This window comes from Gorilla gorilla, chromosome 1, assembly GCF_029281585.2.
Source record: "Gorilla gorilla gorilla isolate KB3781 chromosome 1, NHGRI_mGorGor1-v2.1_pri, whole genome shotgun sequence".
NCBI classification, from domain to species: Eukaryota; Metazoa; Chordata; class Mammalia; order Primates; family Hominidae; genus Gorilla; species Gorilla gorilla.
In genome coordinates, this window is record NC_073224.2 from 205859019 (window position 1) to 205875019 (window position 16001).

The following is a 16001-nucleotide window of genomic DNA, read 5'->3' on the forward strand; positions in this document are numbered from 1 at the left end:
GGTGGAAGAAGGCAGACCATCCTGGCTAGAGAGAAATGCAAGGTGCCATCAAAATGGAGGTCAGTAGCAGCATTCCCATCTACAGGGCAGAACATCAGTCACTAGAAGTGAAGAACGGGTAGCCTTTTTCTTGAAAGAAATTCAACGTTTCATGGGCATGAAAGGACAAAGCCATTTTGGCATGAGCTCCCATTCCATTCACATTTCAATCTGGAGTGGCTGCTCTGGGTTATAACTTCTTCAACTTACTAACATACATTGGTTTCGGGGAGGTTTCCAAATGAGTCAGGCTTCTAACCCTTTCTAGCCATCCCTGAGAGAGGTCAGCCAGCCTGATGTGGACAGTACCTTACCCGACCCCACCTGAAACCAAAGCTGGAGGCAGTTACTGTATAGGGGAACATTTATTCTGGGACTCTGGCTGTGGAAAGGCATTTTCCACTGCATTGACCAGCATTCTATCACCAGATCTAACTAAGGGTCCAGGTCTTATTTACAATGGAACAAAAAATCCAGAAGCAATTTAAATGTTTGACAATAGGAGAATGGCTAACTAAATTCTAGTATAACCATACATTGAAACATTGTGCATCCATTTAAAATGCTGTTTATGAACAGATTCAGTATCTTAGGGAATGCTCATGTTATAATGTTTACTGAATTGTTACAAAAGAAAACCAAGAAATGACCTGAATGGCCATCAACAGGGGAGTGGTTGAATAAATTGAGATACGTCCATGGCATGGAATATTACACATTCATATAAAAAATAAGTTAGATCTGTATCTACTGACCTGGAAGGTGTCCCCGGTGTATTGTTAAGTGAGAAAGCAAGTTGCAGAAAAATGAGCTAAACTACAGTTTTATTTTTTAAATGAAATAATCAAAATTCTCCCAGAATGTGTCTATATGGTTTGCATGAGAGAGAAGAGGGCGAGGGAGGGACACATACCTGGCTGTTAACTTCGGTAATTTTGGATTGGGTGGGGAGGAGGGAGACTGCATATTTATTTTTTATTCTTGCTTTGCGTATGTGCATATCTATGCATATTACAAGTCCACATTGCCTTTTTAAATTGAAGATTGAAGAATAACTTACTGAAAAAGTAGCACACAAAATTATACATATGGTGTTATCTCACCAATGTGAAATATGCATGGAAAAAATCTCAGAAAAATGAAAATATTGACAGCAGTTGCCTCTGGAAGGAAGAGATTATAATCAGTTTTCTCTTTTTAAATCTTGCCTGTATTTTTCAAAGTTTCTACAATGTAGAAGTTATTCTTTAGAATACAATGGCCTTCCACCTTCTCATCAGCCAATCTTGCCTATTACAATCTGCCCTCTTTCCACCTTGCCATCCTCCCACCTGCCTTTGCTGAAATTGATCTATCCATTCAGCAAATACTTATTGAATTCTAGGCACTAGGGATGCAGCAGGGACCAGGTCAAGGCTCCAGCTCTCGGCATTGCTTCCAGAGGGACTATTTAGGCACCAGACAGAGTGACCTCATTCAAGACCCTCATCTTAGTCTTTCTGTGCCGTTCACCACATTGAGTCACCCTCTCCCGCATGGAACTACCCTCTGGATCCTCTCCGACTATTCTACCTATTCCCTACTCTGTCACCTTTTCTGTCCCCTTACATGGGAGATGTTCCCAGAGGCTCTGTTCTGAACTCCTTCACTTCTTTCTCTATAGCAGAAGATGCAATTCACACACAGATTCTTAATCAGAATCTCCTGTCCTTGGCAGTTCTGAGCCAAGGCAGAGGTCTGGGATGCTGGAGATGGTGGTGAATGTTGATATTTCACTGGTTGTCCACCATACGAATGGGGGAGGCCCTTAAGATGTGGCCCCTGTGGCATCTATACTTCAGAACCACTCTGTGTACCCCTCTAGCATGGTATTGTCCAATGACATACTTTGATTTACTTGTTTCTAGTCTATGATCCAGGTCCCCATGGCTTATCACAGGGTCTATCCTAGAGGAATGAATGAATGAAGGAAGGAATTAATGGCATGATGCAGTGACATTACCAGGCAGGTTTTAGGGACATGAGCAAAGTAAATCTGGTACCTGTACCAGTGAGGGAAAGTTCAAGGAAGTGTACTCAGGGCTTCTCTGAAAGTTGTGGAGTTAGAGGCTTTATTTCATTATCACTGTGGTTGGCTATTTTTCTGGCTTCTGGGCCATTTATGTCTTCTTTTGTGAACTAATTTGTTCAGATCCTGTCCAATTATTACTAATAGTACTTTTCCCCCTAAGTATTAGTAATAGTTCTTTCTATATTCACCATATTACTTTTCTCCTAACATTTTGGTATGCTTTCTGATACTGTTTCTGTTGTTGAAAAATGCATACTTTTAATATCAATCTTGTAGTATCCTCCACAGCCATTATGCTACAAAATCACAGTCAGATAATTACCTAGGTTTTCTTCTAATTATTTTATGACTTTATTTTTTTACCATGTAACTCTTTGCTCCATCTGGAAGTTATTTTTGTATATGGTGAGATTCCAGGAGATAACTTAATTCTTTTCCCAAACAGTTTATTAGTTGATCCAGCAAAAGTCTTTTTCTTTTCTCAATTTTTTTAATACTGCCTGATACATATTTCCATTTTTATGTGCATTAAAGATATTCATGCAATACCATTTCATGTCCTACCTGTTTACTCCTGGACCACCCCCACACAATTTTCATAAGTGTCATTTATGATGCTGTTTAGTATCTTGTGGAATGAGACTGCTAAATTTACTATCTTCCCTAAAAAATGCATTGTGACAATCTATTTTTCCAGTTAAACTTAGGTATCATTTTGCCAAACTTAAAACAGGTCATTGGGCTTTTCATCCGAATTGCATTAAACTTATAAATTAACTTTTCTGTAACTTGTCAAGAGGTTAATATCATAAATTAACCTTTCTGTATCCACTCAAGATTATGCTACGTCTCTCCAGTTATTCAAATTTTTTATCCCTCTGTAAAAGTCATTTTCATATGGTGCCTGAACATTTCTTGTTAAGTTTATATGTACTATATGCATTTTGTAGTTACCATAAACAAGATCTTTTTTCTTTATATTTTTATCTGTCATTGACATATAGAAATGTTACTGATTTTTGTATATTATTTTGCATTTGGCTAGTTTATTAAAATTTCATATTATCTGTAATAGCTTTATAATGAATTCTCCTGGGTTTTCTAGGTATATTAATGTATCATCTACAAACCATAATTTTGCTTCCTCTTTTCTCATTTCTTTTTCTTGCGTCACATGGGTTAACTCTTCCAATAAGCCGTGAAATCCCAGAGGTGATGGTGGCACCTCTGTCTTGTTCCCAATCTTAATCAGGTGTTTCACCTTAAGTACAATGTAGAGTATTGTTCTAAAATTGAAGCTTTATCATAGTAAGGAAATATTCTTTTTCCTAGTTTTGAATGCTTATTTTAATCAGGGTTACATGCCTAATTTTATGAAATGCCTGTTTAGGATTTATTCAGAAGACCTTAACATTTTTTTTTCTCATTTAATGGGATACTTCGTGTTAAGAGATTTCTTAATATTAAAGTCCTTTAGAGATTAACTGTCCTTTGTCAGTTAATCCCTAAAATGGGCTTTAAAAAAATCAGTGTCGAGTCAATTTATCAGCATCATGGTGAAGAAAATGGATTCGAAGTGGAATGCTTATGTTTGAATCCACCTTTGTGTAACAGTGACTTGGGCCCCATTCCTTAATTTCTTTCTGCCTTAGTTCTTCTTCTGTAAAATGGAGATGATAGTAATAGTATCTACCATATAGGGCTGTTGTGAGGATTAGACAAATCAATATAGGTAAAGTTTTCAGGAGAGTGTCTAGCCAAACACTAAGTAAATACAAACAAAATATTAAATTATTGAGAATTTGCCATGTACCTGATACTGAGCTTGGGACACGGATTCAAAGATGGGCAAACTCACATGTGGTGTCTGCTCTCATGAAGCATTCCGCCTGGCGAGAAGACAGATACTTGTGAAACAATCACATGGAAGCATGGAGATTTACTTTTATAATAAGTACCACCAAGGAGAAGTTACGGTGTCATGACACTGTGTAGTAGTGGGCTTGACCTGACCAAGGAAGGACACTAGGCTGAGATCTGAAAGATGGATATGCTAAGAGTGTTGTAGGTAGAGAGAACCGCACACGCAAAGGTCCTGTGGCTCTGCAGTACGAGAGTGTGGCAGATACAAAGGACAGAAACAGGCAGGATTTGGCTGGAAAGCTGGTGGATATGAAGCTGGGAGGTCACTAAGGGCCAGGCCATGTGGAAACCCTTGTATACTTTAATTTTCCTTATTGAAGAGCAAGGAGGAGCCATTGAATGTTTGGGGCAGATGGGAGGTTGGCATGACCTCACCACCTTCTGCGTGCAGTGTGAAGAACAGATTGGCAAGGACCAGAGCAAATGTGGCTGACCAGTTAGGAGTTAATACGGCAGTTTAGGAATGAGCTTGGTGTGGGGTGGGGACAGATGGAGATAGAGATAGAGTGGTAGATTAGCCATGGGGTTGTGAAGAAGAGGAAGCTTCTAGGTGAGCCTTACTTAGATAAAGAGATGGAGGCATGATTCCATTCACTGAGTTGGGGGGTAGGCAACAGAAGAGGAGAGAGTGGGTGGGGGGACATCAAGAGCATCCCAAAGGGGTGATGGGCCTGGCGCACAGAGGGATGGCTGGCCTGGATCACCACGTTGTGAGTAACCAGTGCACAAGTGGGAAGTCCCCCAAATCGGAGAGAAGAGCAGAGGCCTTGGCACGGAGACTGAAAGGAGGCAGAGAAAGAGCAGGAGCAGGAAAGGAGTATGGTATTGTGGGAGGAAGCTCAGGGCATTGCTGCTCAAAGTGTGGTCCCATAGAGGGCATCATCACATCACCAGGGAGCAAGGTGGAAAGGCAGTCTCTCCAGCCCCACCCTGGTGTCGATCTGAATCTCCATTTGAGACAGATCCCCAGGTGATGCGTGTGCACAGTGAGGTCTGAGATGCTCTGGCTCAGAGGAGTGTTTCTGAAAGGAGGGTGAACAACAGCAGTCAGAGGCACTGAGCAGTAAATTAACAAGAAAACGGAAAAATAGCCACTGAGCCCATGGGTAGTAGATCTGTTTGGGTGGATCAATGGGACCAGAAGGCAGAATTGACAGGGTTGGAGAGTGAGTGGGAAGTAAGGAAATGGAGACAGAAAGTATAGACAGATTGTGTTTTCTATAAATTTAGCTGTGAAGGAGAGAGAGACAAGGCTGGAGGGAGACGAGGAGTGGGGTAGGGAATTGTTTTCTTAACGATAGAGTCTTGAGCACATTTAAAATGAGAAGATACTAGTGGAGAGGAAATGACTGAACACACGTTAGAGAGAAACAGGATCGTATACTGTTCTTGAAGAGTAGGGAAGAGTCGAGACTCTTGGCAAGAGTCCATTTCGATGGAGGAAGAGGTGGCTCCTCTGTAGCAGGAAAGAAGACAGCATGGGATAGGCTAGAAGGGTTTGGAATTGGGAAGACAAGGGAATCCTTAGGAATGGCTTTTATTTTCTGTGGAGAGTGAGGGAGAGGAATTAGCTGAGAGCCAGGAGGTTGCAGACAATGGAGAAGGTTTGAAATTGTGGTTCTGACATTCCATGTTGTAGAGGGGAAGTCTGAGTTCAGCCTGGTATTGGTGGCTATGTAGTTCAGATTCTCAAAGCCTTAATTTTCTACTGCATAGAGTTGTTGTAAGCCTTGATTAAATGATACACAATGTATCACCTGGTCAGTACACAGTACAGCACACAGCAAGCCGACAGTCAACGTTAGTCACCCTTTGTACCTCCCTCGGTGCCAAGCACAGGGCTGGCTCATGGGAAGCACTTGGAAAAGTGGGTTCATGATTTGCTAACACATTGCTCCTGACTCTCTAGAAGCTTCTAGGAGTTATTCTGGCTATTCTGAACTGCTCTGTTTCTCTTTCCCAGGCCAGAACTGCACGTTCCAACTGCACGGTCCCAATGGGACAGTTGAGAGCCCAGGGTTCCCATATGGCTACCCCAATTATGCCAACTGCACATGGACTATCACCGCGGAAGAGCAGCACAGAATCCAGCTTGTGTTCCAGTCCTTTGCCCTGGAAGAGGACTTTGATGTCCTGTCGGTGTTTGATGGTCCACCCCAGCCAGAGAATCTGCGTACGAGGTACCATGCTGCCCACCTTCCCTGTAGCAAACAGCTGGGCTCTGAGCCAAGCTCACTAGGAGGAAGATCTTTCTTGAGTGAAAAGTTTATGGTCATCAACAAAGACCACTGTTTTCATGATGCCCTCCCTCAACCCCTCTGGTTTTCCAATTCATGTCTCTTGCTTAGAGGTTTCCGGTTGGGAGGATTGATGAGTAGGACATTTGGGAAGACTAGAGAGAAAACACAAGAGGGTTCTAGACAAATTCAGCTCTTTCTTTTGAAACTGATTTTTCATGCACAGGGTGTATTATTTGTACACACAGAAATATAAGTTGGAACCAACAGATATGGGTGTTGAAGACTGATAGTGATGCAGTGAATACGTCTTGCATCACAGTATTTGAAACCATCAATACTTTTCTGGACTTTGCTTTGCATTTCCAAGGCCTTGGTTGTGGATGTAGACTCTGGAATTTGGGGGAGTTCTCACCCTCTTAACCCCCATCCCTGTGATGGAAGAGATCCCCATGGAGAGAGTAAGATGGCTTCCTGTACCCCTGAGCTGACTCCCAAGGGGAAGAGCTTACAGGAGGGAGATGGGAGGAAGGCTTCCAACCTCTGCAGAAAGGGCAGACTTTTCTGGGGCAAAGGTGAAGACCCCAGGGTCAAAACTCTCTAGGTGACCCAGAGGCCAGCCAGGGTCTGTCACAAGCCTTGTCCAGGTCAGGTCAGCGTGGCTTCCCGGCTCTACAGGAAGCCAAAGGGTTAATGGCTTACAAGCCAAGCCCTGGGGAGCCGGAGGTGCTAATTGCTTCTAATGACATGATGCACTAATGAGTGGTTCCCAGCCAAATGCTTAACCTCAAAGCTTTGTTTAAGATGCATCTCAGCCCTTGGCTTCCAAGCTCCTGCAGCAGGGTCACACACACATTTACTGCACAGTTTTCAGCCCTCTTCTCTTTCCCCTCTGGGCAGAAGTGAGTCTGGGAAGCCTGCAGCAGAGGCGGGGGGGCATCTGGGGCCCCCTGCACCCCTTCTGCAGCTTCTCCCAGAAAAGACTGGGCTAATCATCTTCCCTTGAGGTTCAGCAGGGTTGTGTGAAACATTGGTAAAGGGCTAGAGTCCTCTTCAATCATTCATTCCACAAATATTTCATGGGTACCTATTATGTCTTGACACTGGCCTGGATGCTGGGGAATAGCAGTGAGAAAAACAAAGCCACTGCCTTCATGGAGGTTACATGCTAATGGGGAGGCAGGCATGGAAATATCTAACATGTCTGGTCCTATGAAGACAAAGCACACAGGGTAAGAAAGTGATGGCAGCAGTGCTGGCTGCTTTATTATTATTATTATTATTATTATTATTATTATTATTATACTTTAAGTTCTGGAATACTTGTGCAGAACATGCAGGTTTGTTACATAGGTATACATGTGCCGTGGTGGTTTTCTGCACTCATCAACCAGTCATCTACATTACGTATTTCTCCTAATATCCCTCCCCTAGCCCACAACCCCCTGACAGGCCCCGGTGTGTGATGTTCCCCTCCCTTTGTCCATGTGTTCTCGTTGTTCAACTCCCACTTATGAGTGAGAACGTGCAGTGTTTGGTTTTCTGTTCCTGTGTTAGTTTGCTGAGAATGATGGTTTCCAGCTTCATCCATGTCCCTGCAAAGGACATTAACTCATCCTTTTTTATGGCTGTGATTGCTGGTTTTCATAGGGTGGTCAGGGATGGTCTTTCTGAGGGGAAAGAGAGCTATAAGCAGAGAGCTGAATCATGGAATATCATGTATGGTGTGGTATCCCTTGTAGGTATCTAGGGAAAGCTTCTAGGCTAAGGGCACAGGAAATGTAAAGGGTACAGGGCCACCGTTTGGAAGATGGTCTTGCTGTGGCACAGCCCACTCTGGCCAAGCCAGCCATGTTGACTAGGAAGACCTGCAGTTTTGGAATCCTCATTCTAGATCATCCCAGGTGTTGTCTTTATGCTCTGCTAGTTTGAATTCCTCTCACAAGCAAAGGAGGGTATGCAGGAGGTCAGTGGTTAGAGGCTAGAGCAGAGCCAGTGGGTAGGGGTTCTGGAAGGGAAAAAGTGAGGCTGGGAGGTGGCAGAAGGTGGTAGATCCGGCAGGGCCTCATAGGCCATGCAGGGACTTTGGCCTTGATCCTGAGGCACAGGAAACCCTTGGAGGGTTCTGAGCAGAACAGGGACCTGCTGTGACAGGCCTTTGCCATCATGGGGAAAATGGAGTGAAAGGGGTGAGGCTGGAGGCTGCTGTTCAGGGCAGAGAAGAAGGAGGCTTGGGTCTCCTGGAAGTGGGGACATGATGAGAAATGGCCAGCTCTGTGCTGTATTCCAAACACAGAGTGGACAGGATTTGTTGTTGCATTGGGTGTGGGTATGGGAGAAAGGAGATGAGGATGATTCCAGTCTCCTTGGCCTTAATGATTATAGAAAGAAGTAGCTGTTTCCTGAGATGGGGACAGCAACAGGAGGAGCTGGAAGTTAAGATTCAGTTTGGCCATATAAAATTTTAGATGTCTATTAGATATCCAGGTGGAGAAGGCATTTAACGTGCACTTGAATATGTGGTTTTTGAGTTCAAGGCCGTCAGGGCTAGAGATACAAAATTGGGAGACTAGGACTGGATAGTGCCTAAAACGTAAGACTGGATGTGGTCACAAGGGAGCCAGTCTTCTCCATCAGATTTTGAGCTCATGTGACACCATCTATGGGGCACCTGTGTAGACTTTTGATGAATGTTGAATGCATGTTTGAAAGATAGAAAGTCAGATCAAACCAATGGGGCACTGATTGAGGTGTGGACAGCTAGAGGCAAATTCTCCAATTCTGCCTGCTGGAGTTATTTAAGCTTGTCCTGCTCTTAAGGCAGAGTCCCCACATGTGTGGTCGAGTCTTTGTTTTCTGACACTTGGGTTTTCTTTCTTTCTTTTTTTTTTCCAGGAAACTTAGGATTTTATTTGCATAAGCCACAGTAATTAAGAAATTCACTTTGGTTTTGAAATGGAGATTGACATACAGAAAAACAACCCCATACACACATTCTCACACAGTCTGTGGGAAGTGTTTCCAGAGCAGTCTTGTTTGTGGTATTGTGTGGTCCTAGTGGGGAAGAAGTAAAGAGTCTTTGTTCACCTCAGACAAATTTATAAACTAACTGAATAGATGGCTGACCAAGAGATGGACTTTGTTTACAAGTCTGTTTATAAATAAAATGACATTCTAATTTTTATTAAATAATAGGCAGTTAAGCAGCAGTAAAAATAAGTATACCAGAATTAAACAAAGAAAGGGGTTCATATCTCACCTTAAAATGGTCAGCTCTTTTCCCCCTAAACCTCAAAAAATCTTCTGTCTCCTCTCACCATCTTGTTTTAGAACTGATACCAACTATTGCAGGAAATTGAACTGTTTTTGACCTACATTTGTGATGAGTCTGCCATAATGTAATTCTGATTGTGCTGTCAAAGAAAACCACATATTCCCCCCACCAAAAGAAAATAATTATGTATGATGCAAACGTGATTATCATTGTTAGTGTGGAAGGGTACAATTTATTTATTTATTTATTTATTTATTTATTTTTATTATTGTACTTTTAAGTTTTAGGGTACACGTGCACAACGTGCAGGTTTGTTACATATGTATGCATGTGCCATGTTGGTGTGCTGCACCCATTAACTCCTCATTTAGCATTAGGTGTATCTCCCAGTGCTATCCCTCCCCCCTCCCCCCACCCCACAACAGGCCCTGGTGTGTGATATTCCCCTTCCTGTGTCCAAGTGTTGTCATTGTTCAATTCCCACCTATGAGTGAGAACATGCGGTGTTTGGTTTTTTGTCCTTGTGATAGTTTGCTGAGAATGATGGTTTCCAGCTTCATCCATGTCCCTACAAAGGACATGAACTCATCATTTTTTATGGCTGCATAGTATTCCATGGTGTATATGTGCCACATTTTCTTAATCCAGTCTATCATTGTTGGACATTTGGGTTGGTTCCAAGTCCTTGCTATTATGAATAGTGCTGCAATAAACATATGTGTGCATGTGTCTTTACAGCAGCATGATTTATAATCCTTTGGGCATATACCCAGTAATGGGATGGCTGGGTCAAATGGTATTTCTAGTTCTAGATCCCTGAGGAATCGCCACCCTGACTTCCACAATGGTTGAACTAGTTTACAGTCCCACCAACAGTGTAAAAGTGTTTCTATTTCTCCACATCTTCTCCAGCACCTGTTGTTTCCTGACTTTTTAATGATTGCCATTCTAACTGGTGTGAGATGGTATCTCATTGTGGTTTTGATTTGCATTTCTCTGATGGCCAGTGATGATGAGCATTTTTTCATGTGTCTTTTGGCTGCATAAATGTCTTCTTTTGAGAAGTGTCTGTTCATATCCTTCACCCACTTTTTGATGGGGTTGTTTGTTTTTTTCTTGTAAATTTGTTTGAGTTCATTGTAGATTCTGGATATTAGCCCTTTGTCAGATGAGTAGGTTGCAAAAATTTTCTCCCATTCTGTAGGTTGCTGTTCACTCTGATGGTGGTTTCTTTTGCTGTGCAGAAGCTCTTTAGTTTAATTAGATCCCATTTGTCAATTTTTTCTTTTGTTGCCATTGCTTTTGGTGTTAGACACTTGGGTTTTCTGACTCTGAGAGGAAGTATGGAAGACTCAGCAGAGACTGGTCTGGCCTGTGTTCTAGCATGGAAGGGTGGGAGTTTCCATGACCTGGAGAAGTGGTTCTGGCAGGGAAGGCTTCCTCTTGTCCTTAGGATGCAGAAGAATCAGATGTGTCCCCAGCCACGGCACAGCATTCCTGGCCAACCAGCCATGAGGATGAGGCTCTGGGGTTGAAACTTCATTGGGTTTTCCCTGCTTGTGCTCCTGATCTCTGTCATCTTTATGATCTGCTTATTCTAATTCATTTCACACGGGCTTAGCAAAGGGGAAGGGCTAGAAGGAGACCACTGCCTTTTTTTTTTTGATTGATGATGACAACAATAGCCACAGCAACAGCTAATATTTATTGAGTCTTTAATGTGTGTCAGGCATTGTTCTACGTGCTTTACTAGTGAGGCTGGAGAGCAGTGGTGCAATCTCGGCTCACTGTAGTCTCTGTCTCCTGGACTCAAGCACTCCCCCCACTTCAGCCCCCAAAGTAGCTGGGACTACAGGCATGAGCCCCCACACCTGGCTAATTTTTGCACTCTTTCTGTAGAGACAGGGTTTCACCATGTTGCCCAGGCCAGTCTCAAACTCCTGAGCTTAAGTGATCCACTTTTCCTCCATCTCCCAAAGTGCTAGGATTACAGATATGAGCCACCATGCCCGGCCTACCAGTGTGTCATTTAAGTCTTAAAACAGTTTATGGTTAGGTGTTACTATTAAGCCTATTTTAATGAAACTGTAGCAAACTTAGTTATGTCACTTGCCCAAGCTCAGATCATTTTTAAGTAGGGCCAGAACTTTATCCCAGGGATAAATAATATTTCAGTGGACTGAGAAGTTGAATTAGGAAAAATGAACCTAATTTTGATTTTGAGAAATCTATTGAATGTTCCACTCATAATTAATTTACAACAATGAACAAAATAAGGGAAAAAATCATCACTTAAAAGACAGATATATAGGGTTGAACAGAGAGTGACAAAGAGCGAGAGCTAGAAGATTCTTTGGGGGCCCCTCTTTCCTACATCTCAGCCTCTCTGGTTCTATCAGATGAGTCCTAGCAGCATTTTCCATGCTGCACTTTTGTGTGTGTGTGATTTAACCACACATTCTTCATCAAATACCACCTCACTTCTCTGCTTCCTTTGCCAGACAATTCTCCAAAGAGCTACCTATGTTTTCTATATCTGCTTCCTTGATTTCTTTTTTTTTTAAATTTTTTTAGTATTTATTGATCATTCTTGGGTGTTTCTCGGAGAGGAGGATTTGACAGGGTCATAGGACAATAGTGAAGAGAAGGTCAGCAGATAAACAAGTGAACAAAGGTCTCTGGTTTTCCTAGGCAGAGGACCCTGCGGCCTTCCGCAGTGTTTGGGTCCCTGGGTACTTGAGATTAGGGAGTGGTGGTGACTCTTAACAAGCATGCTGCCTTCAAGCATCTGTTTAACAAAGCACATCTTGCACCGCCCTTAATCCATTTAACCCTGAGTGGACACAGCACATGTTTCAGAGAGCACGGGGTTGGGGGTAAGGTTATAGATTAACAGCATCCCAAGGCAGAAGAATTTTTGTTAGTACAGAACAAAATGGAGTCTCCTATGTCTACTTCTTTCTACACAGACACACTAACAATCTGATCTCTCTTTCTTTTCCCCACATTTCCCCCTTTTCTATTTGACAAAACTGCCATCGTCATCATGGCCCATTCTCAATGAGCTGTTGGGTACACCTCCCAGACGGGGTGGCCGCCGGGCAGAGGGGCTCCTCACTTCCCAGACGGGGCGGCTGGGCAGAGGCGCCCCCCACCCCCCAGACGTGGCAGCGAGGCAGAGGTGCCCCCCACCTCCCAGACGGGGCGGCTGCCGGGCGGGGGCGCTCCCCACCTCGCAGACTGGGTGGCGGGACGGAGACGCTCCTCACTTCCCAGACGGGGCAGCCGGGCGGAGGGGCTCCTCACTTCTCAGATGGGGCGGCTGGGCAGAGGCGCTCCTCAGTTCCCAGACGGGGTCGCTGCCGGGCAGAGGCGCTCGCCACATCCCAGATGATGGGCCGCCAGGCAGAAATGCTCATCACTTCCTAGACGGGATGACGGCCGGGAAGAGGCGCTCCTCACTTCCCAGACTGGGCGTCTGCGCAGAGGGGCTCCTCACATCCCAGATGATGGGCAGCCAGTTAGAGACGCTCCTCACTTCCTAGACAGGGTGGCGGCCGGGCAGAGGCTGAAATCTCAGCACTCTGGGAGGCCAAGGCAGGCAGCTGGGAGGTGGAGGTTGTAGCGAGCGGAGATCACGCTACTGCACTCCAGCCTGGGCAACATTGAGCACTGAGTGAGCGAGACTCCCTCTGCAATCCCGGCACCTCGGGAGGCCGAAGCGGGCAGATCACTCGAGGTCAGGAGCTGGAGACCAGCCCGGCCAACACGGCGAAACCCTGTCTCCACCAAAAAATACAAAAACCAGTCAGGCGTGGCGGCGCGCGCCTGCAATCCCAGGCACTTGGCAGGCCAAGGCAGGAGAATCAGGCAGGGAGGTTGCAGTGAGCCGAGATCGCAGCAGTACAGTCCAGCCTCGGCAACAGAGGGAGACCATGGAAAGCGGGAGAGGGAGACGAGGGGGAGGGAGGGGGAGGGGGAGGGGGAGGGACGACCACTGCCTTTTATTGACCTGGAACCAGAGGAGCTCACACCTGGGAGGATGATAGGAGGGGAAATGACCTTAGAGGACAGTCCAAGTAACATTGGAAGATGCTGTCCTTGATACTGGAATGGTGCTATTCTGGGGTTGTGGAGAGGCAGCAGCAAGCATGCTTGGTGGGGACCCTTGGGTCTTTGTGAATTTTTTTTTAATGTTCTTGCATGATTTTTAATCTACTCAGATTTTCTTCTTATTCATGAATCAGTTTTTGTGTGTGTGTTAGTCCAGGGAATCACCAATAAAATCACCTATTTTATTGAGAGTGTCAAGTCTATTATCCTAAGGTTGTACACAGTTTTCCCACTGAACCTTTCTTTCTCCATGGTGTCTGGGTCACACCCCTTTCTCACATCTGCTCCTGTGCATTTCTTTCTTTCTTTCTTTCCACTCAGTCTTGCCAGAAGTTTGCCTATTTTATTGGTCTTTTTAAAGTTCCAATGCTAGGGTGATCCATTTTATTCTCTTTTGTCTAAATTATTGATTTCTGCTTTTATCTTTATCTATTCTTTTCTCTCACTTTCCTTAGGCTAATATTGCTCTTTTGCCAATATTGTAAATTAAATTAGTTTTATTATTTCTTGTTTGATAATAAAAACATTAAGAGACATTTTCCCCTAAGTATAGCTTTGACCATATTTCATAAATTTTTATGGCTAGTTGTTATTTTAGAAAGAGTTTCTAATTGCAATTTTGTTCTTTCTTTGACTCTAGGGTTTTCCCCTTAAATTTTCTTTTTTTTTTTTTTTTTTTTTTTTTTTTTGAGACGGAGTCTCGCTCTGTCGCCCAGGCTGGAGTGCAGTGGCGTGATCTCAGCTCACTGCAAGCTCCGCCTCCTGGGTTCACGCCATTCTCCTGCCTCAGCCTCCCGAGTAGCTGGGACTACAGGCGCCCGCCACCACGCCCGGCTAATTTTTAGTATTTTTAGTAGAGACGGGGTTTCACCGTGTTAGCCAGGATGGTCTCGATCTCCTGACCTCGTGATCCACCCGCCTCGGCCTCCCAAAGTGCTGGGATTACAGGCGTGAGCCACCGCGCCCGGCCTCCCCTTAAATTTTCAAGTAATATTTGTTTATACTTTAGAAATTATTATCTAGCTTTATTTCATTATGACTAGATTATGATTTCTACTTTGGAGAATTTGTTGACTTGTTTCCCTCTGTATAAGATCATTTTTTGTCAGTATTCTATGAAGAAAGATATTCTGTGTATGAAAGGTGAAAAAATTATGTTATTAATATCATTCAGTTTTTCTAATTTCATATCTATTGCCTAACTGATATTTGCCGATAGGCAATATATTGCTCTCACATTCTTACTATAGTTTATATCAGCTCCTCCTTTTATTCCTAAGTTTTTATTTTATATACTGTGATCCTATACTCTTCAGCACATTCATATTTTCAAACATTAGATCTTCAGAGTGAATTATATATATATATATATATTTCCAATATGAAAATTGTAGTTATTCCCTATTCTCTCCTTTTTTTTTTTTTTTTGCTTTACATTCTACTTTGTACCAATATTACACACTTTTTTTCTTTCAGATATGCATTGATTGGGTCCATTTTTGCCAATTTCTCTATTTTTAATATATCTATATTATTGTTTTAGGAATAGTTCTTAGCACAATATACACAGTAGTTAAATTTTTTAAAAATCCTGGCTAAGAGTCACTATCCTTTAACAGGAAAATTTAGTTCACTCATATTTTTTGGTAACAACTGATATGTTTGCTCTTCTATTATACTTAATGCTTTCTATTACTTTTAAGCTTCCTTACTGTTACTTCCTTTTATCTGTCTTCTAGTGCAAGTTTTCTTTGTTTTTTCTGTGATTTTTATTCTATTAGTGCTTAAAGTTGCTTCTTTAGAACATGTTTTAAGCTGTATTTTTCTGTCAACATCCTGCCTAGCTAGCTTTTGTCTTAGGTAGGTCTTACTGACTCTATCTTGTAGAATTTTCTTCGTGTTTGTAGCATGTAGGTATCTATCTCTTTTCCTTGGTTTCCAAAGTTAATGTAGATATTCCATCTCTTTATATACTTTAGATCATTTTCATGAGAATTTAGGGGGTCAGGCAAGGCAGAGTTTAACATGTTATCGTTCCTTTTCATCTTGACATGGAAATTTTTTAAATAAAAGTTTTATTCTTTTTGATGCTATTGTGAATGGGTTTTTAAAAAAATTTGTTTTTGGACTAGCCATTGTTAGTATATAGAAATACAATTGATTTTTGTAAATTGATCTTGTATCTTGTGACCTTGCTGAATTTGTTGTTAGTTCAGTTCGTTTATCTCTGTGAATAAAAGTTTTAATTCTTCCTTTCCAATCGGGATACCCCTTATTTCTTTTTTTCCCTGATTGTGCTGTCTAGAACCTCCAGTATAATATTGAATAGAAGTGGTCGGAGTGG

General features: G+C 42.9%; 1 protein-coding gene across 2 annotated transcripts in view; it reads left to right on the top strand.

Moving 5' to 3' along the window:
- CSMD2 (CUB and Sushi multiple domains 2) overlaps positions 1–16001 on the top strand; it is a 647961-nt gene that overhangs the window by 62423 nt on the left and 569537 nt on the right. For both annotated transcript variants that reach the window (XM_055391224.2, XM_063700513.1), the window contains exon 2: positions 5997–6213. In XM_055391224.2, coding sequence (XP_055247199.1) covers positions 5997–6213 — 217 coding nt within the window. The remainder of the gene's footprint in view (positions 1–5996; positions 6214–16001) is intronic.